The sequence below is a fragment of the Erigeron canadensis genome, chromosome 5 (genome assembly GCF_010389155.1).
Source record: "Erigeron canadensis isolate Cc75 chromosome 5, C_canadensis_v1, whole genome shotgun sequence".
NCBI lineage: Eukaryota > Viridiplantae > Streptophyta > Magnoliopsida > Asterales > Asteraceae > Erigeron > Erigeron canadensis.
In genome coordinates this window covers 17,430,060-17,455,192 of record NC_057765.1, presented here as the reverse complement: position 1 = coordinate 17,455,192, position 25,133 = coordinate 17,430,060, and the positions used below count along the sequence as shown (strand labels likewise).

The 25,133-nt window shown below is 36.4% G+C and overlaps 1 protein-coding gene across 1 annotated transcript; it reads left to right on the top strand.

The window, feature by feature from the left end:
- The first annotated feature begins 1,613 nt into the window (after positions 1–1,613).
- LOC122601269 (secreted RxLR effector protein 161-like) lies at positions 1,614–2,312 on the top strand. Its single transcript, XM_043774033.1, has one exon. It carries the CDS (start codon positions 1,614–1,616, stop codon positions 2,310–2,312), a length of 699 nt encoding a protein of 232 aa, XP_043629968.1.
- The last annotated feature ends 22,821 nt before the right edge of the window (positions 2,313–25,133 follow it).

Sequence of the window (25,133 nt, the reverse complement as noted above, 5' to 3'; positions counted from 1 at the left end):
AAAACCAACTCAACAAGACAATAAAAATTCTTCGTTCTGATAGAGGAGGTGAATACCTAAGTGATGCTTTTCAAGATCATCTCAGAAGTTGTGGGATCATCTCACAACTAACTCCACCTGGAACACCACAACATAATGGTGTGTCTGAAAGGAGGAACCGAACCCTATTAGATATGGTTCGTTCTATGATGAGCAAAAGCTCACTACCTCTGTCATTTTGGGGTTATGCCATAATCTCTGCTGCCCGAATTTTAAATATGGCTCCAACCAAGAAAGTGGAGAAAACACCTTTTGAAATATGGCATGGAAGAGTTCCATCTTTGTCATATTTAAAAGTATGGGGTTGTGAGGCTTATGTAAGACATGATACCTCAAGCAAATTAGAACCCCGATCCACTAAATGTATCTTTGTAGGATATCCTAAAGATGATTTGGGATATTATTTCTACGATCCTAATGAGCAAAATGTATTTGTTGCTCGAAAGGCTGAGTTCTTGGAGACTAAATTCCTTATGGAAGGAACTAGTTCTAGAACAGTGGAACTTGAAAAAGATCAAGAACCACTGACAGATACACACTTGGGTGGCACTAGCTTTCAACAAAAGTATGTTGAAGATGATCAAGGAGTTGATCAAGACACACAAAACGTTCGTAGATCTGGTAGAGCTTCTTATCCACCTGAAAGATATGGATTTCTTATGGATGAATGCTATATGATGGTTTCTGATGAACCTACCACCTACCATGATGCAATGTCCAAATCGGATTCGGACAAATGGATAGAAGCCATGAACGCTGAGATGCAATCCATGTATGATAACCAAGTTTGGGAATTGGTTGATGAACCACCAAATTCCAAAGTAGTTGGAAGTAAATGGGTGTTCAAATTGAAACACGATATGCATGGAAACTTGCTTACTTATAAAGCTAGACTTGTAGCAAAAGGTTTCACTCAAACTCGAGGGGTCGACTATGACGAAACTTTTTCGCCCGTGGCAATGCTAAAGTCTATTAGGATATTATTTGCCATAGCCGCTCATTATGACTATGAGATATGGCAAATGGATGTTAAAACCGCGTTTCTAAATGGATATCTTGAGGAAGATGTCTATATGGATCAGCCTGAAGGTTTTGTCGATCCTAAACATCCTAATAAAGTATGCAAATTAAAGAAATCAATCTATGGATTGAAACAAGCATCAAGAAGCTGGAATCGTCGTTTTGATGAAGAAGTCAAGAAATTTGGCTTCATCAAAAACACTGATGAAGCTTGTGTGTATAAGAAGGCTAGTGGGAGCGTCATTACTTTTCTAGTATTATATGTCGATGACATTCTTCTATTTGGAAATGATATTCCAACCTTGGAAGGTGTAAAAGCCTGGCTTGGAAGTTGCTTTTCCATTAAGGATCTTGGTGAAGCCGCCTATATTTTGGGAATAAGGATCTATAGGGATAGATCAAGGCACTTAATAGGTTTGAATCAAAGTGCATACATAGAGAAAATCTTGAAAAGGTTCAAGATGGAAAACTCTAAGAAAGGTTTAGTACCTATTCAAAGAGGAACTATATTGAGCGCTTCTCAATCTCCTAGCTCAAAAGTTGAGCAAGAGAAAATGAGTGAAATCCCATATGCATCTGCTATAGGATCCATCATGTATGCTATGATATGCACAAGGCCGGACGTGTCATGCGCTTTGAGCATGACAAGTAGATACCAGCAAAATCCAGGAGATAGTCATTGGATGGCTGTCAAGAATATATTGAAATATCTTAGAAATACTAAAGATATGTTCTTAATATATGGATCTGGTGAGGAGGAGCTCGTTGTAAAGGGTTACACGGATGCGAGTTTCCAAACTGATCGAGATGATTCTCGATCACAATCGGGATACATCTTCATTCTAAATGGAGGAGCTGTTTCTTGGAAAAGCTCGAAGCAAGATGTGGTTGCATTGTCCACTACAGAGTCGGAATACATCGCCGCTTCTTTGGCAGCACAAGAGGCTGCATGGTTGAAGAAATTCATTACCGATCTAGGGGTTGTTCCTTCCATTCAAGAACCCCTAGAAATTCTTTGTGATAACGAGGGCGCAATTGCTCAAATCAAAGAACCTCGTGCGCATCAAAAGACTAGACACATTGAGCGGGGATTCAACTACATAAGGGATGAAGTTGAAAAAGGAAAGATATGTATTCGCAAAGTTCACACCGATCAAAATATTGCGGACCCACTCACGAAGCTCCTTGAAAGGCCTAAGCATGAAAGTCATACTTGTGCCATGGGACTTCGATATTCTAGTGATTGGATTTGATCTATTTTATGTATTTGGATATCGGAACATTTGTATTTGTTAACACTTTTATATGAATATTGGTATTATGCATTTAAGTTGTGTTATGTTCCATTTTTTGCATGTTTAAATCCATGAATAAATTAGTTATTCTAAATGTCCGTAGTCGATCATATTTGTGGGAACAAATATGAATGTAAGACTGTTATGAACTTGGATTGGTAGATATTCAAAAGGTTTTGAATATAGAGCAATGTGTTGCTGCCAAGGTTCATAGATATTTGTGGGATACAAATATTGGACTGACCTGCACTCAAGCATTACTACATGGAATCTTTGTGATTGATCATAAGTAATCTTGATTTAAAAGGCGAATATCATTGTATCCTCAGACCTGAGATACATATTGGGTCTTGATATTCACTGAATATTACACTTTGACTTAGTTCTTCGTTGTTCTGAAACATGGCAGTACATAAGGCTAAGCTCAGGTATGATATAAGGTGATTGTGAAAGACGTATGTAGTCGAAGTGGGATTTGTCCCTCTTATTCGTTGAGAGTTAGATGTCTAAGGCCTGTTACAAAGTTAAATCAATAGAGAATGATCACTCTATGTCTCTAGGATTTAACATGACATCTGTGATAAAAGGATAAATGATCGATTCACCTAAATCATTTCAAGTAGGGACTTGAAGGGGATGATGTTATTGAATGGCACTACGTCACACGTATTAGGGGTAGCAAACCGTTGTTAGGCGGTATTTGCTACTTGCGTCAATATTCTATGAATCTTGTGCAAGTGGGAGATTGTTGGAATTTCGTATGCCCAAGACACATATTAAATTGACGTGGCTAGTATGTGATGATCCAAGTCAGGTCATACCCAATAACAAGTTAGACAAACACTTATGATATTTATTTATATGATATGATCTTTAAATAAATATCAATACTTGAAGCATTTAGAAAATGGGTTTCTAAATAAATGCACTTGAGAAATATAAGTAAATTATATGGATGATTTATTTTGAGAAATAAACACTTATGTGTGTTGTATATGATACATAATATGTTACATAAGGTATATAACATGTTATAATACATTTATATGTATTGTATAAAAGGTAAATGCATGTGAATTTTGAGTTGGTGAGACCCATGTGGTCTCACTTTGAGGCTGGCCCCTCTCACCCAAAAACACACATGCATTTGCTTGTTTTATATCCCACTAGCAACATTGGAAACACACACTTGATACATGCATTTGCTATAGTGTTCTCTTAACTCTCAAGTGCAAAAACTCTCTCCTTTTTCTCTCTTTATTTTCGGCATTAACAAGGAAAGGAGAAAAGGGTTTTTCAAGTTTAAATCCTAGCATATTTGGGTGTTTGTTGGAGGCTTGGGGTATGCAAGCTTGAGGTACTTCTGTTTTGAAGACTTAGCTCATTCAAGAACATTATCTTCTTCATATCAACCTTCTCATAAGCTTGGAAGAAGGTAGTCTTCTAAACACCCTATGGTTGTTATTTTGATTGCATGACATTCATATACATGGATCCTTATTGTTTGGGGTTTTCTTTTATAAGCTAAAATTTGGTTTTAACTACATATAACATAATGAAAGGTTCATTTCTTCCGCTGCGTTTTTCATGTTATAAGGATAATATGACTTTGATAAAATCCAAAAGACCCAACAATAAGCACGGCTTATACACTGAGTGTGCATAAGCCATGAAGTAATAAATACATCATTTAAGCACGGGTTACATACAGAGCATATGTAAGCCACAAAGATATAAATAAAAGTATGAAGCCCGGGTTATTCGTGGGTTACATAAGCCACTTTAAAAAATAAACAAAATGTTTTTGTTATTTTTCAAAAGTTTATATTTTTGTATTTGATTTTTTTTGTTTTGTTTTTCAACTTTTTATAATTTTTGAAAAATGAATCAAGAATTCCTTCCATGGTAGAGTAAATCAAGGATCAGGATTTAGCATACCAAGTTTAGAGATTAAGAAATTAAACCTCTTTTCGTCCAGTGGTTTTGTGAACAAATCAGCGAGTTGGTAGTCAATTCCCACGAAGTAGAGTTCGATGTCACCTTTCTCAACATGATCTTTGAGAAAATGATATCTCACATCAATGTGCTTTGAGCGTGAGTGGTTGACTGAGTTGACAGCAATTGCAATGGCACTTTGTGAATCACAATAGATAGGGACACGATCATATTTCAGACCATAATCGGTAAGCTGTGTTTTCATCCATAACACTTGAGCACAGCAACTAGCAGCAGCCACATATTCAGCCTCCGCTGTTGACAGTGATACATAATTTTGCTTCTTGGATGACCAACTTACAATCTTATCCCCTAAGAATTGTAAAGTACCAGATGTGCTCTTGCGATCAAGCTTACAACTTGCATGATCTGCATCTGAATAGGCAGTTAAATTGAATCCAGTATCCCTTGGATACCAGAGACCAAGATTGGGTGTACCCTTCAAATAACGAAAAATTTGTTTCACAGCTTGGTAATGTAAATCAGTCGGAGCGGCTTGATACCTAGCACACATACATGTTGCAAACATTATATCTGGGCGAGATGCTGTAAGATACAACAACGAACCAATCATGCTTCTATACCTCTTTTGGTCAAATGGTTTCCCATTTTTATCAGCATTAATGTTTGTACGAGCAGCCATTGGGGTTGAAATTGAAGAACATGTAGTCATATCAAACTTTTTCAACATATCCTTTATGTACTTACCTTGTGATATAAAAATACCAGTTGGTAATTGTTTGATTTATAAACCCAAAAAGTAATTCATTTCCCCAATCATGCTCATTTCAAAATGATTGACCATTAGAGATGAAAAGTTTCGGCAAAAATTTTGACTAGTTGACCCAAAAATAATGTCATCAACATATATTTGGACAAGTAAAACATGCTTACCTTGCTTACGAATAAACAGGGTAGGATCAATAGTGCCTTTGGTAAAGCCTCCTTTGAGTAAGAAAGTAGTTAAGGAATCATACCATGCTCGTGGTGCCTGCTTCAAACCATAGAGAGCCTTGTCTAACTTCTAGACATGGTTTGGCTTCTTAGGATCAACAAAACCTTCAGGTTGCTTCTTCTTTGAGTTCTCCATTCAAGAACGCTGTCTTCACATCCATTTGAAGCACTGTGAAGTTTCTGAATGTGGCATAAGCTAAGAATATACGAATGGCCTCCATTCTTGCAACAGGAGCGAAAGTTTCGTCAAAATCCACACCAGGTTGTTGGAAGTAACCCTTTGCAACCAATCTAGCTTTGTTCCTTACTACAACTCCATTTTCATCCTTCTTGTTCTTGAAAATCCACTTGGTGCGAATTGGTTCTTCATTCCTTGGATTTGGAACCAATCTCCATACCTTCAGTCTCTCAAACTGAGCTAATTCATCTTGCATTGCTTTAACCCACTCTGGATCACAAAGAGCTTCAAAGACTGTTTTTGGGTTCGATGTTACTTAGTGAAAGTGCAACAAGACACTCATTGACTGTAGTACGAGTAGAAACACCAGCTTGTGGATCTCCGATGATCTGTTCTGTAGGATAATCTTTGCGCATACACGACCACTTTTTGTCATGAGGAAGAGGATTTTGTTGATGAATGTCAACATTATCATCATTAAATCCAGAGTTCTGTTGAGAAATGGAATCATAGCTCGGAAGAACTCTTTCCTCAAAATTTGGATGATCAAAATCCAGTGGTACATACACATTTGGAGTATTTGATGGATTTGTTGTTTGAGTGATTTGAGAAGGTTGTTCTTGAACATTCTTTTGAGAATAAATATCACTTGAAGATGATTCTTCTTGCTTTGAAGAATTTGAAGATGATCCACGATTGTTGTCAGGAACTGGTTCATTTGTTTGAATAGGATCATTGTTCGGAATTGGTTCATTGATGACTTGAGGTTCCTTTTCTTGAATCGGTTTTGAATTGTAGAATTCTTCAAAAAGAATATCTAGCTCTTCACTTGTTGGATTTGGATATTTCTTGAACTTTGAAGCTAAGGTAGACGTCCTTGAGGAAGCACTTGAAGTACTTGGATCACTAATTGTTGGTAGCAAACTTTCTTGTTCAAATATCATGCCAGACATCTCGTCAAACTAAACATTCATGGTTTATTGAATCGTGTTTGTTCGACGATTAAAGATGCGATATGCAATCGATGTCTTTGAGTAACAAATAAAGTAACCTTCGTCACCTTTCCTTTCAAACTTTTCAACATTTTCCCGATCATTCAAGGTATAACAGACACACCCAAAAATATGGAAGTAATTGATGTTGGGTTTGCGTTTGTTAATATCTCATAAGGAGTCTTCTCATGACGCTGATTGATGATGGACCGATTTTGAGTGTGACAGGCAGTGTCAACAGCTTCAGCCCACATATTTGATGGTAACTTGGAATAAGCAAGCATTGTCCTTGCTGCTTCCACCAGCGTACGGTTTCTCCTTTCAACGACACCATTTTGTTGCGGGGTACGGACAACATAGAATTGGTGAGTAATGCCGTTTGATTTGCAAAATTCATCGAAGATGGCATTTTTGAACTCAGTATCGTTATCCGAACGAATATAACGGACTGGAAGTTGAAGATTCACTTGAGTGGAAGTGATGAAATCGATCAAAATTTGAGTTGTTTCATCTTTTGAAGCAAGAAACTTGACCCAAGTGTATCTTGAATAATCATCAACGATAACCAGAATATATTTCTTCCCGTTTCTGCTTTGTACTTTCATAGGCCCACAAAGATCCATGTGAAGCAAATGAAGAGGTGTTAAAGTGTGTGGAATTTTCTTTGGTTTATGAGAAGTTCTTTTGATCTTCCCAACTGCACAAGAAGGAAAGATATGCTCACTCTCATACTTGTAGTCAGGCAAGCCTTCAACAAGTTGCTTGTTGACTAAAGCATTGATGGTTTGATAATTCAAGTGAGAAAGCCTTCTATGCCAAAACCAAGAATTTTTCAATGTAGCTTTTGAAACAAGACAGATATTATCAGTTGGTTGGTTATCATCAAGATTAACTGTGAAAAGATTATCTTCACGATCTCCGCATAGGATATCAATTCCATCTAGAGTTTGGACTTTGCACAGAGATTGTCGAAAAAGAACTTCAAGGTTGTTGTCACAGAACTGTCCAACACTGAACAAGTTATGACTCAGACCTTCAACATAATGGACTTTCTTAATGACAATTCTGTTTCTTTCAATATCTCCATAACCTAGAATTGGAGCGAAATTTGATGTTTCCGAAACGAACAGTTCCCATGAACCTTTCAACAAAATTCTTGAGCAATGATTTATTGCCAGTCATGTGTTTTGAACACCCGGAATCGAGTATCCATACACAGATGGTTATTTCCTGCAATCAAAAATTTTAACCGACTTTAGGTACCCACTTAAAGACGGGTCCTTTATGGTTAGTTAACACAGGCAGGGAGTATAACTTAGGATATGCATATAAACATGCTTTAGAATCATATGAGAATTAACAAGCACACCATCAATAAGCACATTCATATAAAAAGTACACACATTCACATTCGAATTAAAAGTAACATGTTTAACAGCATTCAAACAAGCACGACCATTATCATTGTTTACAGCCCCACAAGGCATAGCCTTGGATTTATTAACATTGTTCACTAAAGATGAATTGTTTAAATCAACATAAACTCTTTTCTTTCTATTACCAACATTCTTTCTCCTCCTCCTCTTCTTCTTTTCCTCAACAGACAATTGTTTAAAATTGATCTTAGGTTCTAATGACTTAGGAACCCATTTGGTCTTTCCACCTGTTGAATTGACACTAAGAAGATTAGAACGAGGGGTTTTAGACATTCATCTTTTTTGTCTCTTTTGGGGTTGAGGAAACTTCTTGCTTCTTAGGTTTGGCAATTGAAAACCATCCATATCTATCCCTATATCTAGTTACACCATTTGAAGTATCCTTAGTTAGCAAAACGGGGCTAGACTTAGGCACTTTAGAAATTGAACTAGATTGAGAGTTAGACAAAGAAGCATTTGGATTGTCATTTGGAAGTTTCACTTTGTGATACCTTGGTTTTGGTGAGGTTTCAGCTTGTTTCTTTTTGACATGTTTGTCAGGTTTTGGAGGGTTAGGACTCTTTTGTTCAGTCTTGACAGAAGGGGTTGAACTCTTTTGTTCAGCCTTGACGAGTTTGGGTTTAACTCGTTCTTGGAAGTAATATGATGTTGGAGCTTTGGACACTGATTTTAGTTTTTGAGATTCTCCTTTTATTTCTTTTTGAAAATTTATGATTTTGATAGATTCAATCTTTTTCTCAGTTTCTGAGTCAAAAACATATTCTCCCTCCATGAATTTATTAAAATCATCTTTGGTGAATTCATTCGAAAATGTAGAAATATCAGGAATCTTGTTGTCCAACATCATACCACAGGTTGTCTCAGGAATAAGGTCGACTTGGACTGAAACATCCTTGGTTTCACAAGAAAATTGAGTAGAAGTATCAACACCTATACTAGTACAAAGCTTAGGGTGAACAACTAGCTCATCAAGATTTTCGCATGTGAAAAATCTATAAAAGTACCATATCAAAACTAGGTTATGCGCAAGATCTTCATCAGATAAATCAGATTGCACATAATTTGCAGCTATAGAAGTAGCAGTAGTTTGACAAGTACATGCAAAACAGTCAGTCATGGTCTGGGTGGATGAACTTGTAGATGAATCACAAGTAGTCTGAGTGAAATGGTCTATTAAGAGACTGAAATCAGTTTGGGTAGAAACATTCACACAAACTTTCTTGATATCAACAACAACTGATTCATTCTTCGAATTTGGACTTTGAGACTGTAGATTATGAATGAGTTTTTGTTGAGATTCCACTGTTTGTTGTAAACCTTCTATTTGTTTTTCCAAAAATGTGGATGGAATATACAATTTAGTTGGTTTTGGTGGAGAAATGACAAATTCTTGGTTTTGAAAATTAGACGCAATCTCTTCTAATTCAAAAATTGTTGAATTTTTCGTTTCATAAGAAGTATTGATAGCATCATAATTAACCAAAAATTTATTCTTTTGAATCTTCTCAACTTCATCAGTCTCAAATTCGTCATTCAAAGGACGAATGAATTGTTGTACCATACCAAGTCTCAAAAATTTCTCATCATACAAAGGTATAATTTCTTCTTTTGCTTTTTGCAATGGAGTGATATTCTCAAAACCCAACCCAAGAAGAAGTTCCGATCTATCAATCTTTGATTTATTGAAATAGGCAGTGAAATCCAAAAGAGGATTTTGTTCAACTTTGTACAACTTTTCTTGATAGAAAAGTATATTCTTTTTATGTTCCTCAATTTGTCTTTCAAGGTTTTTAATCTCAATGCCTTTTAAAAAACAATTATGATTTAAATCAGAAACTTTTCTTTCGAGTTCAATTGTTTTTGGTGTAGCTTCTTGAAGCTTCTTATTCAGAATATCAACATCCATTTGTCTTGCATTTGCCCGAAGCCATTCATTGGTCTTTTGAACTTCAAGATCTTGATTGGCTTTTTCAAGATCAAGAATGGTCTTTTCTAAATTATGGCATTTTTCCAATAACTTAAAATCAGGAGATGCATTCATCTCACATTCTTCAACCAACATTTGTTCTTTATAGTTTTGAAATTCTTGTTTCATAGCATCATACTCAAAAAGTAGTTTAGAATTTTCTTCAAGAAGTTTTGTGTACTCCCCTTTTGAAAATAAAATGCTATTTTTCAATTTCAAGTTTTTGTTGGCTAAAAAAGTGTAATGATTCGTCAAGTTTGATAAGGCAATTCTACAAGACTCTTTATCCTTAATTGATGAAAAAGTAGAGTTGAGATTTACCTCATCATCGGGATATTCCTCGTCAATGTTGTCAGTCTCCAACACTTTGTCTTTGCTCAACCTTGCCATGAAACATACATTTGCAGACAGATCTTCATCTTCATCATCAGACAGCAAAAGCCACTTGTCATCTTCAGCAATCAAGGCTAGACCGGCTTCAACTTGCTTTGCCAAGAGCATCTTCTGCTTGTAGTATTCATAATTCTTCTTACGAGGTAGCTTGCAATCCATAGCAAAATGACCAGGAACTCCACAGTTGTAACACTTTTTGTCAGATGTTTTTCCTTTCTCTACGATTTGTTTCTCAGTTTCTGCTTTCTTATCTCCGTTCTTGGAAGTTCAAAACTCTTGTGATGATATTGTTCCTTCTTTGGAAATGCACTTGTGGATGAAGTACGAAGATTGTTGTTAGTTGGCCTCGCTTTGAAATACTTTTTCTTGAAATGCTTAGTCACAGCGGCAAGAGCTTGGTAGATTTCATCAGGAACACCATCTCTTGGAGCCAAGAAATCTTCTCCCTCCTCATCAGACGAAGAAACAACAGTCATTTGTCTTTTAAGAACCTTAGAAACCTTTCTTTCAACAACCAATGCCAAAGGATCAGTAGATACAACTTTTGGTACTTTGTTGAATGAATATTTGCTTAGAACTTGATGCTCATTCAACTTGAAAGATTCATAAAGAGTATGAATGGTGAATTTGGTCAGATCTTGATGTTGCTTGATTTGAGTTCCATAATCTTCCCACTCGGGACCAAGTGCTTTGATGAATTTGATGTTCAGCTCAATTTCAGTTTTCTTGACTTTGATCTTTCTCAGCTCCTTGATGACATTGCAAAATCTGTAGTACACGGACTCAAGAGATTCATTTGGTGATTTCTGAAAATTGTCAAACTCAGTTAAGACATTTGTCAGTCGGATTGTTAAGGATACATCAGCACCTTCCATTTGTCTAGCAACTTCATCCCAAATCTCCTTTGCTGTGTCATAAGAATCAACTGAGCCATAGATCTCATCAGGAAGTGCTTGATACAAGCATGACCTAGCTCTGTTGTCAGCAGCAGTACGATCTCTTTGTTCGGCATTCAAAAGATCAGGAGTCAAAATAGCACCAGTAGTAGGATGACGATGCATAGCAAGTCCATTCATGATTGAATCCTTAAGCATGTGACCATTAGTCTGACGTTCCACATAATCCATGAACCTTTTCTTCCAAAGTCCATAGTTACCACGATAAAGACTGGAGGTCTTGTATCAGTACCCAGAGCCAACGCTTCACGAGTAGCCATTAGAAATTGATTTGAGAATTGAATTGATTTTTGAAGAAAGTATGAAACGATCTAAAATGAGATAGAATGAAACGATCTAAAGTTGGAAAGATAGAAAAACGATCTAAATTGATAAAGGAATTGAAACGATCTAAATTTTTATTGGAAACGAAACGATCTAAATCTTGATTGGAAATGAAACGATCTAAATCTTAATTGGAAATGAAACGATCTAAATTGAATTTTGGATGAAAACTTCTAAGTATTCAGAATGAATTTGGACAGAGTTTTGGTATGAAATGTAATAGAATGAATTTAGCAAAACCAATCACGAAGATCAGTCAACCAAGAAGTAATCAAACTAGGAATTTGTTTGAGTGAAATATGAAACGATCTAAAAGAGATCGTTTTGGTTTTTCAAAGTCTGAAACGATCTAAAAGAGATCATTTTAGATTTCTTCACAGAATTTCACCAAAACTTGATTATTTTCAAGAAATTGAATTGACCAAAACCAATCCAAAGGATCAGTTAGCCACAATCAACTCTTCACACCACAACCACACTTGTCAAAACGATCTAAATTGAATCGTTCTACAAGCCACAACGAAATGTAAGTACCAAGGAAAAAAAACTGAAACGATCTAAATAAGATCGTTTTAGCTTCACAATGTCATCTTCAACCTCTGAACATGAACAACTCCATTGACGATTTTTAAAACTTCAATATCTTTTGATTTTTTGGGAATTGGAACATGAAACCACTTGCAAACAGTTTGTTTTCACCTTAGCAACGATCCGATTAACATAATTCAGCTTATAACACAACAAAATCAAATCCCAAATTTTAGAACACGAAATTGAGAGGATTATGTAATTAACTATGAGGAGTCGAACGGTGAACAAACATTTGAGATTTTATGTGATTTGAGAGGTTATTTTTGAATTTTCAGTGATTTTAAAAAACGAGCAAAAACAGGATTAAAAACAGAATTAAAAGGTGATTGTTTGATGAATTGTGATTGAATTCAGTTATGGATCGAGATCAAAACAATGTTTTGCTCTGATACCACATGTAACAATACGATTTTGTCACTCGAATTCACATCAACAATGGCGGTTTAGTGTGTGTGTGTATGTTCTTGGTGTTCGTGTGTGTGTTGAGAGAGAATTGGGATTAAGTGTGTGTTATTCAGGTGTAACGGTATGAAAATGTGTCAAGGTTATGTCAAAGTTATGTCAAGGTTATGATTTCTAAGGAATTGAGGGCTATTTATAGTCTAAACTAACCAACTATGCTAATTATCACAATTAGCCCCTCAACCTTAGAAATCATCAACACATGACTTAACAACAAGTAAGTCCATAACTTAAATTACAATGTATCACTATTTTTGGATTTCTAACAAAATCCATGCTAAGATCTTCCCATGGTTGACTTGGAACTGGAAGAGGAGTATACAAACCGTTGTGAAAAGTTGCCTTCGCTTGGTGACAAGTTGGACAGCGACTGATGATATTCTGAACATCCTTCAGTAAACTCGGCCAGTAGAAGTGTTCAGTGGGGATTTCTCCAGTCTTGTTAATGCCAAAATGGTAAGCTAAACCACCTCCATGTGCCTCCCTTATTAGTAAATCTCTGATGAAACCTCATGGAATACACAACTTACCATTTTTAAACAAGAAACCATCCTGAACAACATATGGTCCTTTCTGGTGAGCTTCAGTGAGACGATCAGAAAAGTCTGGATCAGCAGCATACAACTCCTTAATGAAAGAAAATCCAAGAACTCTTGCTTCCAGAATTAATAGCAACGAATATATTCTAGAAAGTGCATCAACAACAACATTTGCTACTCCAGCTTTATGTTTAGAAACAATCGAATAAGACTGCAAAAATTCCACCCATTTTGCATGTCTGGCATTAAGCTTGTGTTGACCATTAATAAACTTCAGTGCTTCATGGTCTGAAAATAAGACAAACTGTTTTGGCTTCAAATAATGAGACCAGTGAGTAATAGCATGAATAATTGCATAAAACTCTTTATCATAAGTGCTATATGTTAGTTTAGAACCATTCAACTTTTCACTGAAATATGCTACTGGACGCCCTGCTTGTACCAGAATTGCACCAATGCCCACATCACTGGCATCACATTCTAACTCAAATAGCTGATCAAAATCTGGCAAAGATAATATTGGAGCTGAACCTAGCTTTTCCTTTAGTGACTCAAATGCTAACTAGGCTGAACTTGGCCAGTCAAACACACCCTTCTTCAGACAATCAGTAATTGGAGCCACAACTGAAGAGAAATTCTTGATAAATCGTCTATAAAAAGATGCCAGTCCATGAAAACTTCTTACTTCAGTGATTGTAGTAGGAACTGGCCATGATCTGATGGCATCTACCTTGGAAGGATCCATGGAAATACCCTTTTTTCACACCACATATCCAAGGAAAATTACACTTTCCACCATAAAATCACATTTCTCCAGTTTGCCATACAACTGGTGTTTCCTTAGTAATTCAAATACACTTCTTAAATGATTAACATGTTCAGCTTCAGATATTGAATATACAGGGTTATCATCAAAGTAAACAACAACAAACTGACCAATGAGTGGTCTGAGAACTTCATTCATTAACCTCATAAAAGCACTGGGGCATTAGATAAACCAAAAGGCAATACTAACCATTCATAAAGGCCTCCTTTGATTTTGAAATCAGTCTTCCACACATCTCCATCTTTTATTCGAATCTAGTGATAACCACTTCTGAGATCAATTTTTGAAAACACACTGGAGCCATGTAACTCATCAAGCATATTGTCACACCCTGACTAAGGCGGAAAACTCGGGATGCGACGCATAGTACACACGTCATGGATAATACGTAGAGTAGCTACATGAATACTTAATTAACACACATTTCATAGAATTCGAACATAAATATCCAACATAAAATCAAGATTTAAATAATAACATAGATAAAATTCCCACGCAGGGGATTAACACTTGGGCATAATGCCATAGTCTAAACATAAAAAAACAGAAGATATGCAGCTCCAAAACCCTAGTGTGGTTTACTACAGGTCAACATGTTATGCTCCTTAGCCACCTCTAATGCGGTTCACATGTTCACCTGAAAGGATACTCAAAAGCTTCAACACAATGGTTGGTGAGTTCGTAGGTTTTGTAAACAAGTATCAAGTATGGTGCCAGGTGGAAATATCATCAAGATCCACACAGCAATATGGCTATCAACTTACTTATGATAGCAAGAATCAAGTATCTCTATGCCACCAACACTTACGGTATACCAAGCCTAAGGTGCAAGTATCAAGTATCTGGTGCCTCCAACTCCACCATAAGTATCAAGTATCTAGTATCTGGTGCCTCCAACTCCACCATAAGTATCAAGTATCAAGCATCTCAAACTCCAACATAAGTATCAAGTATCAAGTATCACAGTGCACATCAGACAGTACAGTCAAATAGCCATAAATGATGATAGACACAAAGGCACGAGTATCCTTCCACCACAAAACATATAAAAAGAGGGGGTACCAAACTCACCTGACTGCTTGCAACAAGATCAAGCTACACAAGATATCAAAAAGCAAGTAACCGGTACGCAAGCAATCTGTTACAAGTTATCACAATTAAGTATTCATTCAATATAGGTAAACGTGCTCATAACGTCTCGCCAAGTGTTGACCAAGTTCTCCCAAAAGTGTACTAGTTTGACTTTGACCAGATTTTATGAGTTTGACCAAAGTTGACCGAATCACGAGTTTGACTAAGTTGACCAAATCGACTATAGTTAACCAAAGTTGACTAAACCGAACAAAGTTTACCAAAGTTGACTAAATTGTGGTAGTAATCGAAGTCCGAGGTCTCGATTGAAATTCGAGGTCTTAAATTAATCTTGGGGTCTTAAATTGAATTTGGAGTCTTATTTCACTAAAAGACAAAACTGAAATTAAGAGGCTAGATTTAAGAGGCTAAAATTGAGAGGCTAGTAAATCTCATTTGAAATACGAGGTTACATTTGAAATACGAGGTCGCAAACTGGAAATACGAGGTCGCAAATCGGCGGGGTCGTAAACTGGGCTGTTCTTCCCCAAAATTCATTCTAGAAAACCCTAATCGTTTATTTCGATCTGAAAGGTGTTTTTAACATCATATTGTACTTTTAGACTCCCTAATATAATGGGAAAACAATCCTAAAGTCGGAAAGTCAAAAAACGGACTTAAACTCGAAAACCCATTTGAACAAAGTTTATAAAAAGTATACAAAAATTATTATATCTCAAGATTTTGTTAACGAAATCACATGAAACTTTGACAAAAGTTGTAATATATGTTTCTGAACGTTTTGGACGTAAAAAGTTTGATACTTGTCGTGTGTGGTGCGTGTATTATAAGAAATATCAAAAAGAAGAGCATTAAGTGACTTTTGATTTTATACTTTAAATATGTAAAATATGCGTTTAATAAGATGTTTAGAACGTAAAAACACTGTTGTTAAGGCTAAATCTAAACAAAATAACGTTGGATTTTATAAAACTTGATGTAAAATGGGGTAGTAATGGTGAGGTAGTAAAAGTGGGTTTGTAAAGTGAGGTAGCAATTTTGGGTAGCAAAAAGGGAGGTAGTATGGGTTTGTGTGTGTTTCTCTAGGAGGCTAAGTTGATGGAATGAGGGTTTTAAAGAGAATAAGAAGTATTTATATGTAGGGCAAAAATGTAAGGTTTCCATGTAATCTCTAAAATATGATGCCAGACTCGAAATTACAATGCCAGACACGAATACGAGGCCAAATAAAAAAAACGAGGCTGCTAAAAAATTACGAGGTCGTATCACAAATACGAGTTTGTTTTACGATTACGATGCCGACTAACTTTACGAGGTCGTATTCTCATATTTAAAATTTTAAATTTGACTCAGAATTTTTCATGGTCTACTCACGGGTGTTACAGTCTCCCTACTTAAAGGAATTTCGTCCCGAAATTCCAGTTGCGCATTATGTTTCAAGTTCTAGCCACACACGAAGTTTCTAAGCGTTAAGCTACACACTAAGTTTCCAAGTCTCAAGTCTACTCATTAAGCTACAAGTATCATGTCACTCATTAAGTTTCAAGCATCGAATCACACAATAAGCATCGAAATGTTAAGTTTCAAGCATCAAGTTACGCATTAAGCATCAATCACATATTAAGTTTCAAGCATAAAGTTTCACTCTAAGTTTCCAGTTTACTTACTAAGCTTCATGTATCAAGTTAGGCGAACAAGTGTGGATACTTAAGCTTCATTTGATCTTCTCGTTCCCAAGTAAACTCTGGGCCTCTACGGGAGTTCCAACGAACTTTCAGAATAGTATACTGATGTCTTTTGAGCTTTTTGACCTCTCGTGTAACACCCCACCGTTGGCGGAAACATGAGGTGTAATGAAAAGTACAGCACGACATGGAATTATATAGATACTGCTAAATGAAATAGAATATAATAAATATATTCCCAAAAATATGAGTTCAAAGTCATAACAGTGCTAAAGTAGCTTATTAAAACCAGGTCCATAAAGAAATAATCCAAGGCATGTAGCCTTAAAGTCTGAAAGTAAATAAGGAGCACTAATCTCCGAAGTCCAGTCTAGCATAACAATCTTTGTCCTGATTAACACAAAGGTTGGTGAGTTCGTAGGTTTTATGTCAAAAGTCTAATAAAAGAAATAAGTCTTTTGTCGATTATTTTAAGTCTAAACCAGTAATAGTTCAATATATAACGAGCAGAGTTACGCCATAATAAGTCCAAAAGTCTCAATGTCTCAAAGTCCGGCCTTACGGTACCTGCCTTAGTCCAAAGTCTCAAGTCTCCACACACACAATAAGTACGTCCAAAGCACAACAAACAAACACATAATCACACACATACAACAAGATCAAAGCACGTCAAATGGCACAAGTAACTCTATACGCACAGGCTCAATATTGAACATAAAACAGAAATCGACAAAACTGTTTAAAAATAAGTATACTTTCCACCCCAAAACTTGTAAAAAGAGGGGCTACGAAACTCACCTGAAAGCAGCACAAGTTTAAATACCCTAGATCAACGAACAAGAACACGAACAGTCAGATACACTCGAAACAAGCTCACTATCTGCCCAACAGTCCTACATTGTTCACAAGTCACTCCATAAGACTTATTTAATTGCACAAGTCCATGTCTTATACTAGTATCTTAGGAAATGCCATTATGTCTCGTCATATGTCATAATGTATATAATAGTCTTTTTGTCCTTATAAATTGTCCATTAATAATGTCACGTCTTTTGTTTATAACCCGTCAAGTGTTCATTTGGAACGTCACAATGTGATTTGTCAAGTTCGGAAAGTCGTATCATTGGTATTGTCCTTATAAAATCCTTGGATATATGTATATACGTATGTCCATATCAATTTAATACTTTGTATATATACATAACTAATTAATTTAGTCTTTATATATATTTATATTTCCATATTAATTTAAATATTTATGGAACTTAGATTTAACTTTAACATATAAATCCAATTAATTAAAATATATAATTTATCTTTATTAAAAACAAACTTTAACCTTTGACTAATTTACTAAAGTTTTATACAAACCCACATTTTTGACTTTATCCAAATGATCAATTTAAACAAAAATGGTAATCTGCCCTTTGACCAAATTTGACCAGCGTTGACCGACGTTGACCGGAGTTTGACTGACTTTGACCGAACAAAAATCAAGATTTCTGGTTAGATCTATGAACCATAACCGATTTCCAAGACCAAAATCACTAAATTAATTCGGTTTTACAATGGATCTAACCAAGAACAACCCAAACATATATATATATTTTTCGGATTCAAAGATTTTCGGATCTAACTTCCCAGATTTGAAAAGATTTCGGATCTTCATTTCGGATCTTTGTGAATTTCGGTTATACCTTTTCGGATCTACCAAGATTTCGGATATATGTTTCCGGATCTTGAAGGATTTCGGCCATATTCGTAAACATAGACTCATATTTTCGGATCTAATATGATAAATACACCTAACTACCAAAAATATATATATATTTTTGTCAAGGAAATTCGGATCTATACAACATCTACACCAAAAACCAAAATATATATATTTTTATCAAGAAGTATTTCGGATCTACGTATTTATATACATACATAAACCGATTTAAACATAATTACATATATATATTAGCCGATATATATATATATATATATTTGCAAAACTTTCATATTTGAGAGAATCAAGAAGAGGAAACCGATTTATATGTATATATTTTTAAACTTTTCGGTTATATATATATAATATGTAAGAAAGCATGATCTTTGTGAAAAACAACCGATTTAATATATGGATGTAAGCAATCTTACCACGAACTCAACTAAAAAGAGAAGAAGATGAAGATTGGTGATGATGTGAGGTGGTTCGGCGGTGGTTGTATGGTGGTTCAATGGTGGCGTTCGACCGGATTAGAGGGAGAGGCGACTGAGAAAGGGAGAGAGAGGGAGGGGACGGTTGGGAGAGAAAAGAAGAGGGGAGAGTATGTGAGAAGGAGAGGTGAAATGAAAAAGTGGGGGCTAGGGTTAGAAAATTTTAGGGTTTTCTTTAGTCTTTTCCCTAGCTTTGACCGAGTTGACCATCATTGACCTTCACAAAACTCGTTTGACTCGACCATTTTACAAGACTCATGACCCGTAAATTTATTTTGTCGACACATTTGAATGTAACTTTTTAATAGCTTTCTAACGGATGTAAATATGACTATATTTATTAATTAAATCTTTAATTGATTAAATTTTAAGTATTTCACTAAATTTGGCATTTCCACAAGACAACTAGTATTCCTCTTGTTCTCAAGTCCACGTACAATTTTTCTAAAGTCTAGATGCTCATAAAGCCCGAATCAAACATAAATTCATTTATTCCATGATAAAGTCTTAGAATCTAACGACGTACATAACGAAACAACTAAAAATGACTAGAAAAGTATTTCAGAAAGTACGGTCAGATGACGGTTGTCACAGTATTACCCCGTTAAAAGAATTTCGTCCCGAAATTTAACTCGAACTAGTCCCATTAAACAATTGGGGATATTTTTTCTTGAAATGATCTTCCCGTTCCCAAGTATACTCAGGCCCTCGCTTTGAAATCCATCGAACCTTGACAAGTGTATACTTGGTTTTCTTTAGTTTCCGCACCTTGCGATCCACAATCTCTAAAGGCTCTTCAACTAAATTTAACTTGTCGTCAATCCGGATTTCGTCCATAGGCACATGACGATCTTCTTCAGCTAGACATTTTCTAAGATGCGACACATGAAATACGTCGTGAACTCCCTTAAGCTCTTCTGAAAGTCTCAATTGATAAGCTACCTCGCCAACTCTTTCTAGTATCTCAAAAGGTCCAATAAATCTAGGTCCAAGCTTTCCACTCTTGAGAAATCTAACCACTCCTTTCCAAGGGGAAACCTTAAGAAGTACACGGTCCCCAACATTGAATTCTAAATGTCTACGTCTGACGTCGGCATACTTCTTTTGTCGTTCATGTGCTAATCTAAGTTGTTCTTTAATCTGAATTATTCTCTCGGCAGTCTCTTCAATAAGCTCAGGCCCAACCAACTGGCTATCGCCAAAGTCAGACCTTGCGACAGGTGATCTACACTTCCGTCCATACAATGCCTTGAAAGGAGCCATATCACTACTCGCGTGATAACTATTGTTGTAAGAGAATTCTATCAAATGTAGATGATCATCCCAGTTACCACCAAAATCTAAGACTATACTATAATGTTTGTACCAACTGTAACAACCCTCAATTTCCAATTAGGATAATTTACTTGGACTTATCTAGGTCCTTATCCCTAGAGGTTTATTAAGAGAATCGACCTTCTAGACATTCAAAGCATAGCGATAATTGCCCCTAGTACAGTGAAATGCCATAAACAATAACTATAATTATTCAATACGATCTCAAGCTACAGATATTAGTTCTAATTGAGATTGACAAAATGCCAATGAACGAAAAATTGAATCTCCAGAAGTTAAGTTATATAAATAATAAGGTAAGACTTACAAGTTGTGATAACAATCATAAATCTTCACAAAGGACCAACAATTCAAACGCCAAACTAATTGACGTACATTTGAACACAAAGATATAATGACCATCTTGAAAATAGATTTATAAACTATTATGTACATAATAGTAAGCTTGAATAATAATAAGTACATAAATATATTGCAACATTTGAATAAGTCTTCCAATTAAAAGATATGCACATACTTAAACTTATTATACATATAAACTCTTATAAAATCCACCAATCAACATACAACTAACCCACTTATTCTTACACTCACACATAAATATACATCACATATACATATACATACATACAAACACTAGTTAGGACTTAAACCCAACACAAACCACTTGGGTTAACCAATGAGTTCACTCCTAACCCACTACACCACTCCATTAGACCAATAGGCATCCTCCTAACTCCTTTTCCTCCTCTCTCCCACGTCCATACATCTGCACACACCACCCCACACCTTTCATTCTTGAAAACACAACACACACTCCTCCCAAAAACTCTCTCTCAACTATCTCCACCTCCTTCTCCATTTTCAGATTTCTCCAAGGCAAAATGGAGCTTGAAATTAACTAATCTAGTGTAATAATAAGTTCCATTGATCATCCAACAACTAGAGTCATGTATGGTGGAAGCATGGAGTCGATTTGGAGGCAACAAGGTCACGAAATCAGCCCTCTAATGGGCTGATCGAACAGTGTAACAACCGCCTTAGAAATAATTTAAATAAATCCATGATATGTTCTAGTTTCGAATATGTGCTCACACGAAGATCTATTCACTCTTAAATCTTAAATTATAAGACGCGTCTATGGTCTATTGTGATAAGAATGTTAGGTTTCAAGACGTAAGCGATTGTATTCAAGAAATTCTAGTCTGAAAATGTTTCATTTAGACCCTACAATTATTAGAATCATTAATTAAGGGAAAACTATAAAAGGGTTAGAAAACCCCATTTTTCTACTTCTTCACCATTCCCCCCCCCCCATCTCACCTCTCTCTCTCTCTCTCTAAAAACACACACATACATTCACCATCTTCACCCACAAAAATTCATCATTTGATTTTGAGTTGTTAAACCAAGATTTCTTGCATTTTTAGCTTCCTTGTGATAATCAAAACATATTTCTAGTATCGATTTTCAGGTAATGACAGCAAATTTTGAGCTTTTCATCAAAATAAAAGTTTATTTTTCAAGTGTATGTTCTTGATGATTTGGTCCATTTTTGGTGTAAAAATCGTGTTAAAAGTTAGTGGGTTTGTGTCTAAAGTGTTTAAAAATCGTGTTAAAAGTTAGTGGGTTTGTGTCTAAAGTGTTTAGTAACCTTTTCGTGATCAAATTTGGGTCGTAAACGTGTCTTAATCTTCAAAACCCTCGTTTTTGTTGAACAGTCCCAAATTCGTCCTAAAAACACTTAAAACGAATTTAGTATCCTAGAAACGAATTTAAGTCTTCCAAAACGAAGTTAAGCTTCAAAACGAACTTAAGCTCCAAACAAACTTAAGTCACCTAACGAATTTAAGGTTTATCTTCGTTCAGATACACCTAACGAATTTAAGGTCTATCTTCGTTCAGATACACCTTACGAATTTAAGGTTTATCTTCGTTCAGATACACCTTACGAATTTAAAGTCTATTTTCGTTAGTTGTAGAAATCAGATTTTATACTTCGTTGTAATCCAAGTCTATCATGTACAAGGAAACCCTAATTAAGGTATAATCAAGACATATTCGATCTTGTTTATCAAAGTGCGAGTTTAAAGACGTTCATTACGAGTCTAGTGTATGAAAAACACTGTTGAGTCAAACGTTTAAGGATCTTTAGTGAACCAAATCATCAGTACATCAAGGACACTTAGTAAATAAATAATCACGAGAACTAATACATGTATCCATCTATGCTCAATGGTTTGTGATTAGGTTGACATCAAGACATACTTGGATTCGAGTAGATATATTTTACTATATCTGTGCTTATACCCTGTGCTTGTAGAACTACGCTTGTAGCAGATCACTGTGAGTCTTTGTAGCCCCTTTTTCTTTACTTATTTCGGGGTGAAAGGAATACTACTCATGCTTTTATACATGCCGTAACTACTTTTACTACTCTTTGGCTATTTGACTACTTGTTACATATTAGCCGGTCCTATTGAGGATTGTGTGTGCTCTATTGATACTATTAGCCGGTCCTATTGAGGATTGTGTGTGCTCTATTGATACTATTAGCCGGTCCTATCGAGGATTGTGTGTGCTCGCTTACTTATGTGCAAGTTGGTCACTAGCCACTACATACGACTTAATACTTGAGATCTATTGGCGGTATAAAATGCTTTTATACTACTTGTTTATACTCAAACCTACGAACTCACCAACCTTTGTGTTGACTCTTTTAAGTATTCCTTTCAGGTAATCAGGCTAATCGTGGCTAGGAGTGGTAGCATGGGACTATTAGCAGACTTCAGGATTTAGGGTTGGAGTTTGCATGCTTGTACTTTGTGTTGGGTGGCAATATGCCCAATCGTATCCCCTGCGTGGGAACCTTTCGTACTTGATTTGATCATCTTTGTTGAACTTGTGTGTGTAATAACTACTACTATGCTTGTTGGGTTATGAAATTGACTATTTATGTTTATCCTAAGCACTCATTTAGTATTCCTATGTAACATCCATGTGCGCGTGTGCTTTATCTTACATCCCGAGTTTTCCGCCGCTGTCGGGGTGTTAGAGATTGGTATCAGAGCCGTGGTTATAGTGAATTAGGTGGTTTTGCCTAGACTATAACTTAGGAACCGCACGTAGCATGCATGATAGGAATTATGTGTGCATTCAAACTCTATGGATTTTATCTATATCTGCGATATTCATGCTATTATACTCATTCATGCGCAGGCCCTAGAACCATGCTACCTTACCACGTGTACTCATACTATTGGTATTCGATCTATGAGATGTGTTAAATTTAAATAATAATAATAAGTTAGCGATATGAAGTATTGTTAGCAAGGAAGTATGGCGATATATCATCACAGAAAAGCCTGATCAACTTTTCGCGTGTGGTATATTTACTATGGACTTGATGGCAACATGGATCGTGCCTTAGATGGTTAGAGCGTGGTAGCAACTCTGGCATGTTCAATAGGTATTGGTCGGGTGGAGGGTTAGCCGCTGGTACACCCTGTATACATACCTTTGCCAATGTCTAGGGAGCATGTCAGTACCGTGAGCCGACCTTGCATTAGATGTACTAAAGGTGTGGAGGGTTAGCCGCTGGTACACCCTGTATACATACACCGCTAGTGCAACGGATGTAGGTGTTAGACCCGGACCACACTTTGGCTGTCGAAAAGTGATCAGAATTAAAAATTTCAATTAAGTTGAAATGGTTGTAGTATTCATCTTGCAAACTATCTTTCATGAAACGAAGATTCTATTGTAATATTACTCTGTGCTGCATGGTTGATATTGATGATAATGTTTACTTTTTAGACATAATGCTCAATCTCTTGAATTACATGTGATCTTGAAAGTAAAATGTTTAGGATTCTAGAAAACTAACACGAGTGTGTTGAGAGTGCGTAATTGACGTCACGAATGACTATTCCTTCATTCTAACGCCGAACCCGTCTTTTCCTAATATAGGGAAAATGGTGCGAACAAGAGCAAACCCGAATGTCGAAGCACAAGATAATGGTGTTGGTCGTGGTAACCCTGGAGGTGGTCGTGGCAACCCGAGAGGAGGTCGTGGAGGGCAGCAAGGAAAAGGCCGTGGTAGAGGTCGTGGTGGTCGTGGTGATGGCATGGGTTATGGCGAGAACCCTGATTTAGCTACTATCATTGCAGAGCAGTTGGCAGCTTCAATGCCTACTATCATCGAACAAGTGACTGCTGCAATGGGTGCTGTCCCGAACCAGAACCGAAGAGCACCTGAAGTTGAAGCTGAATCTGTAAGAGTTGCACCGCAACAAGTGAATCAAGAACCAGAGAACTTTGACCCCGAAGTGGAGTTTGTTGATGATGGTGTGTATGTGGGCCCTGGACCCAGAAGAATTCCTAGAAATGATGAGTATGCTATGGGGAGAAGAGGTTGCAGTTACACCGAGTTTAAGAAGTGTGGTCCCCCAGATTATAACGGGAAAGGAGGAGCTGGTGTGTTTATGAAGTGGTTGGAGAAGTTGGAAGCAGTCATGGACATAAGTGAATGTCCATCTCATCAGAGGGTAAGATTCACTGGAGGTTCATTCACCGATGATGCACTGTCATGGTGGAATACTTTGTTAAGAGCCCGTGGAAGAACTACTACTTTCGAGACACCATGGGATCAGTTTAAAGAGATGATGAAGAACCGATTTTGTCCACTAAATGAGATGCAGAAGATTGAGCAAGAGTTTTGGCACCACACCATGGTGGGATCTGGCCATGCAGAGTATACTAGCAAGTTTCAAGAGTTGGCTAGATTGGTACCACATTTGGTGACTCCTGAGTCAAAGTTGATTGAGAGATACATCTATGGTCTCATTCCT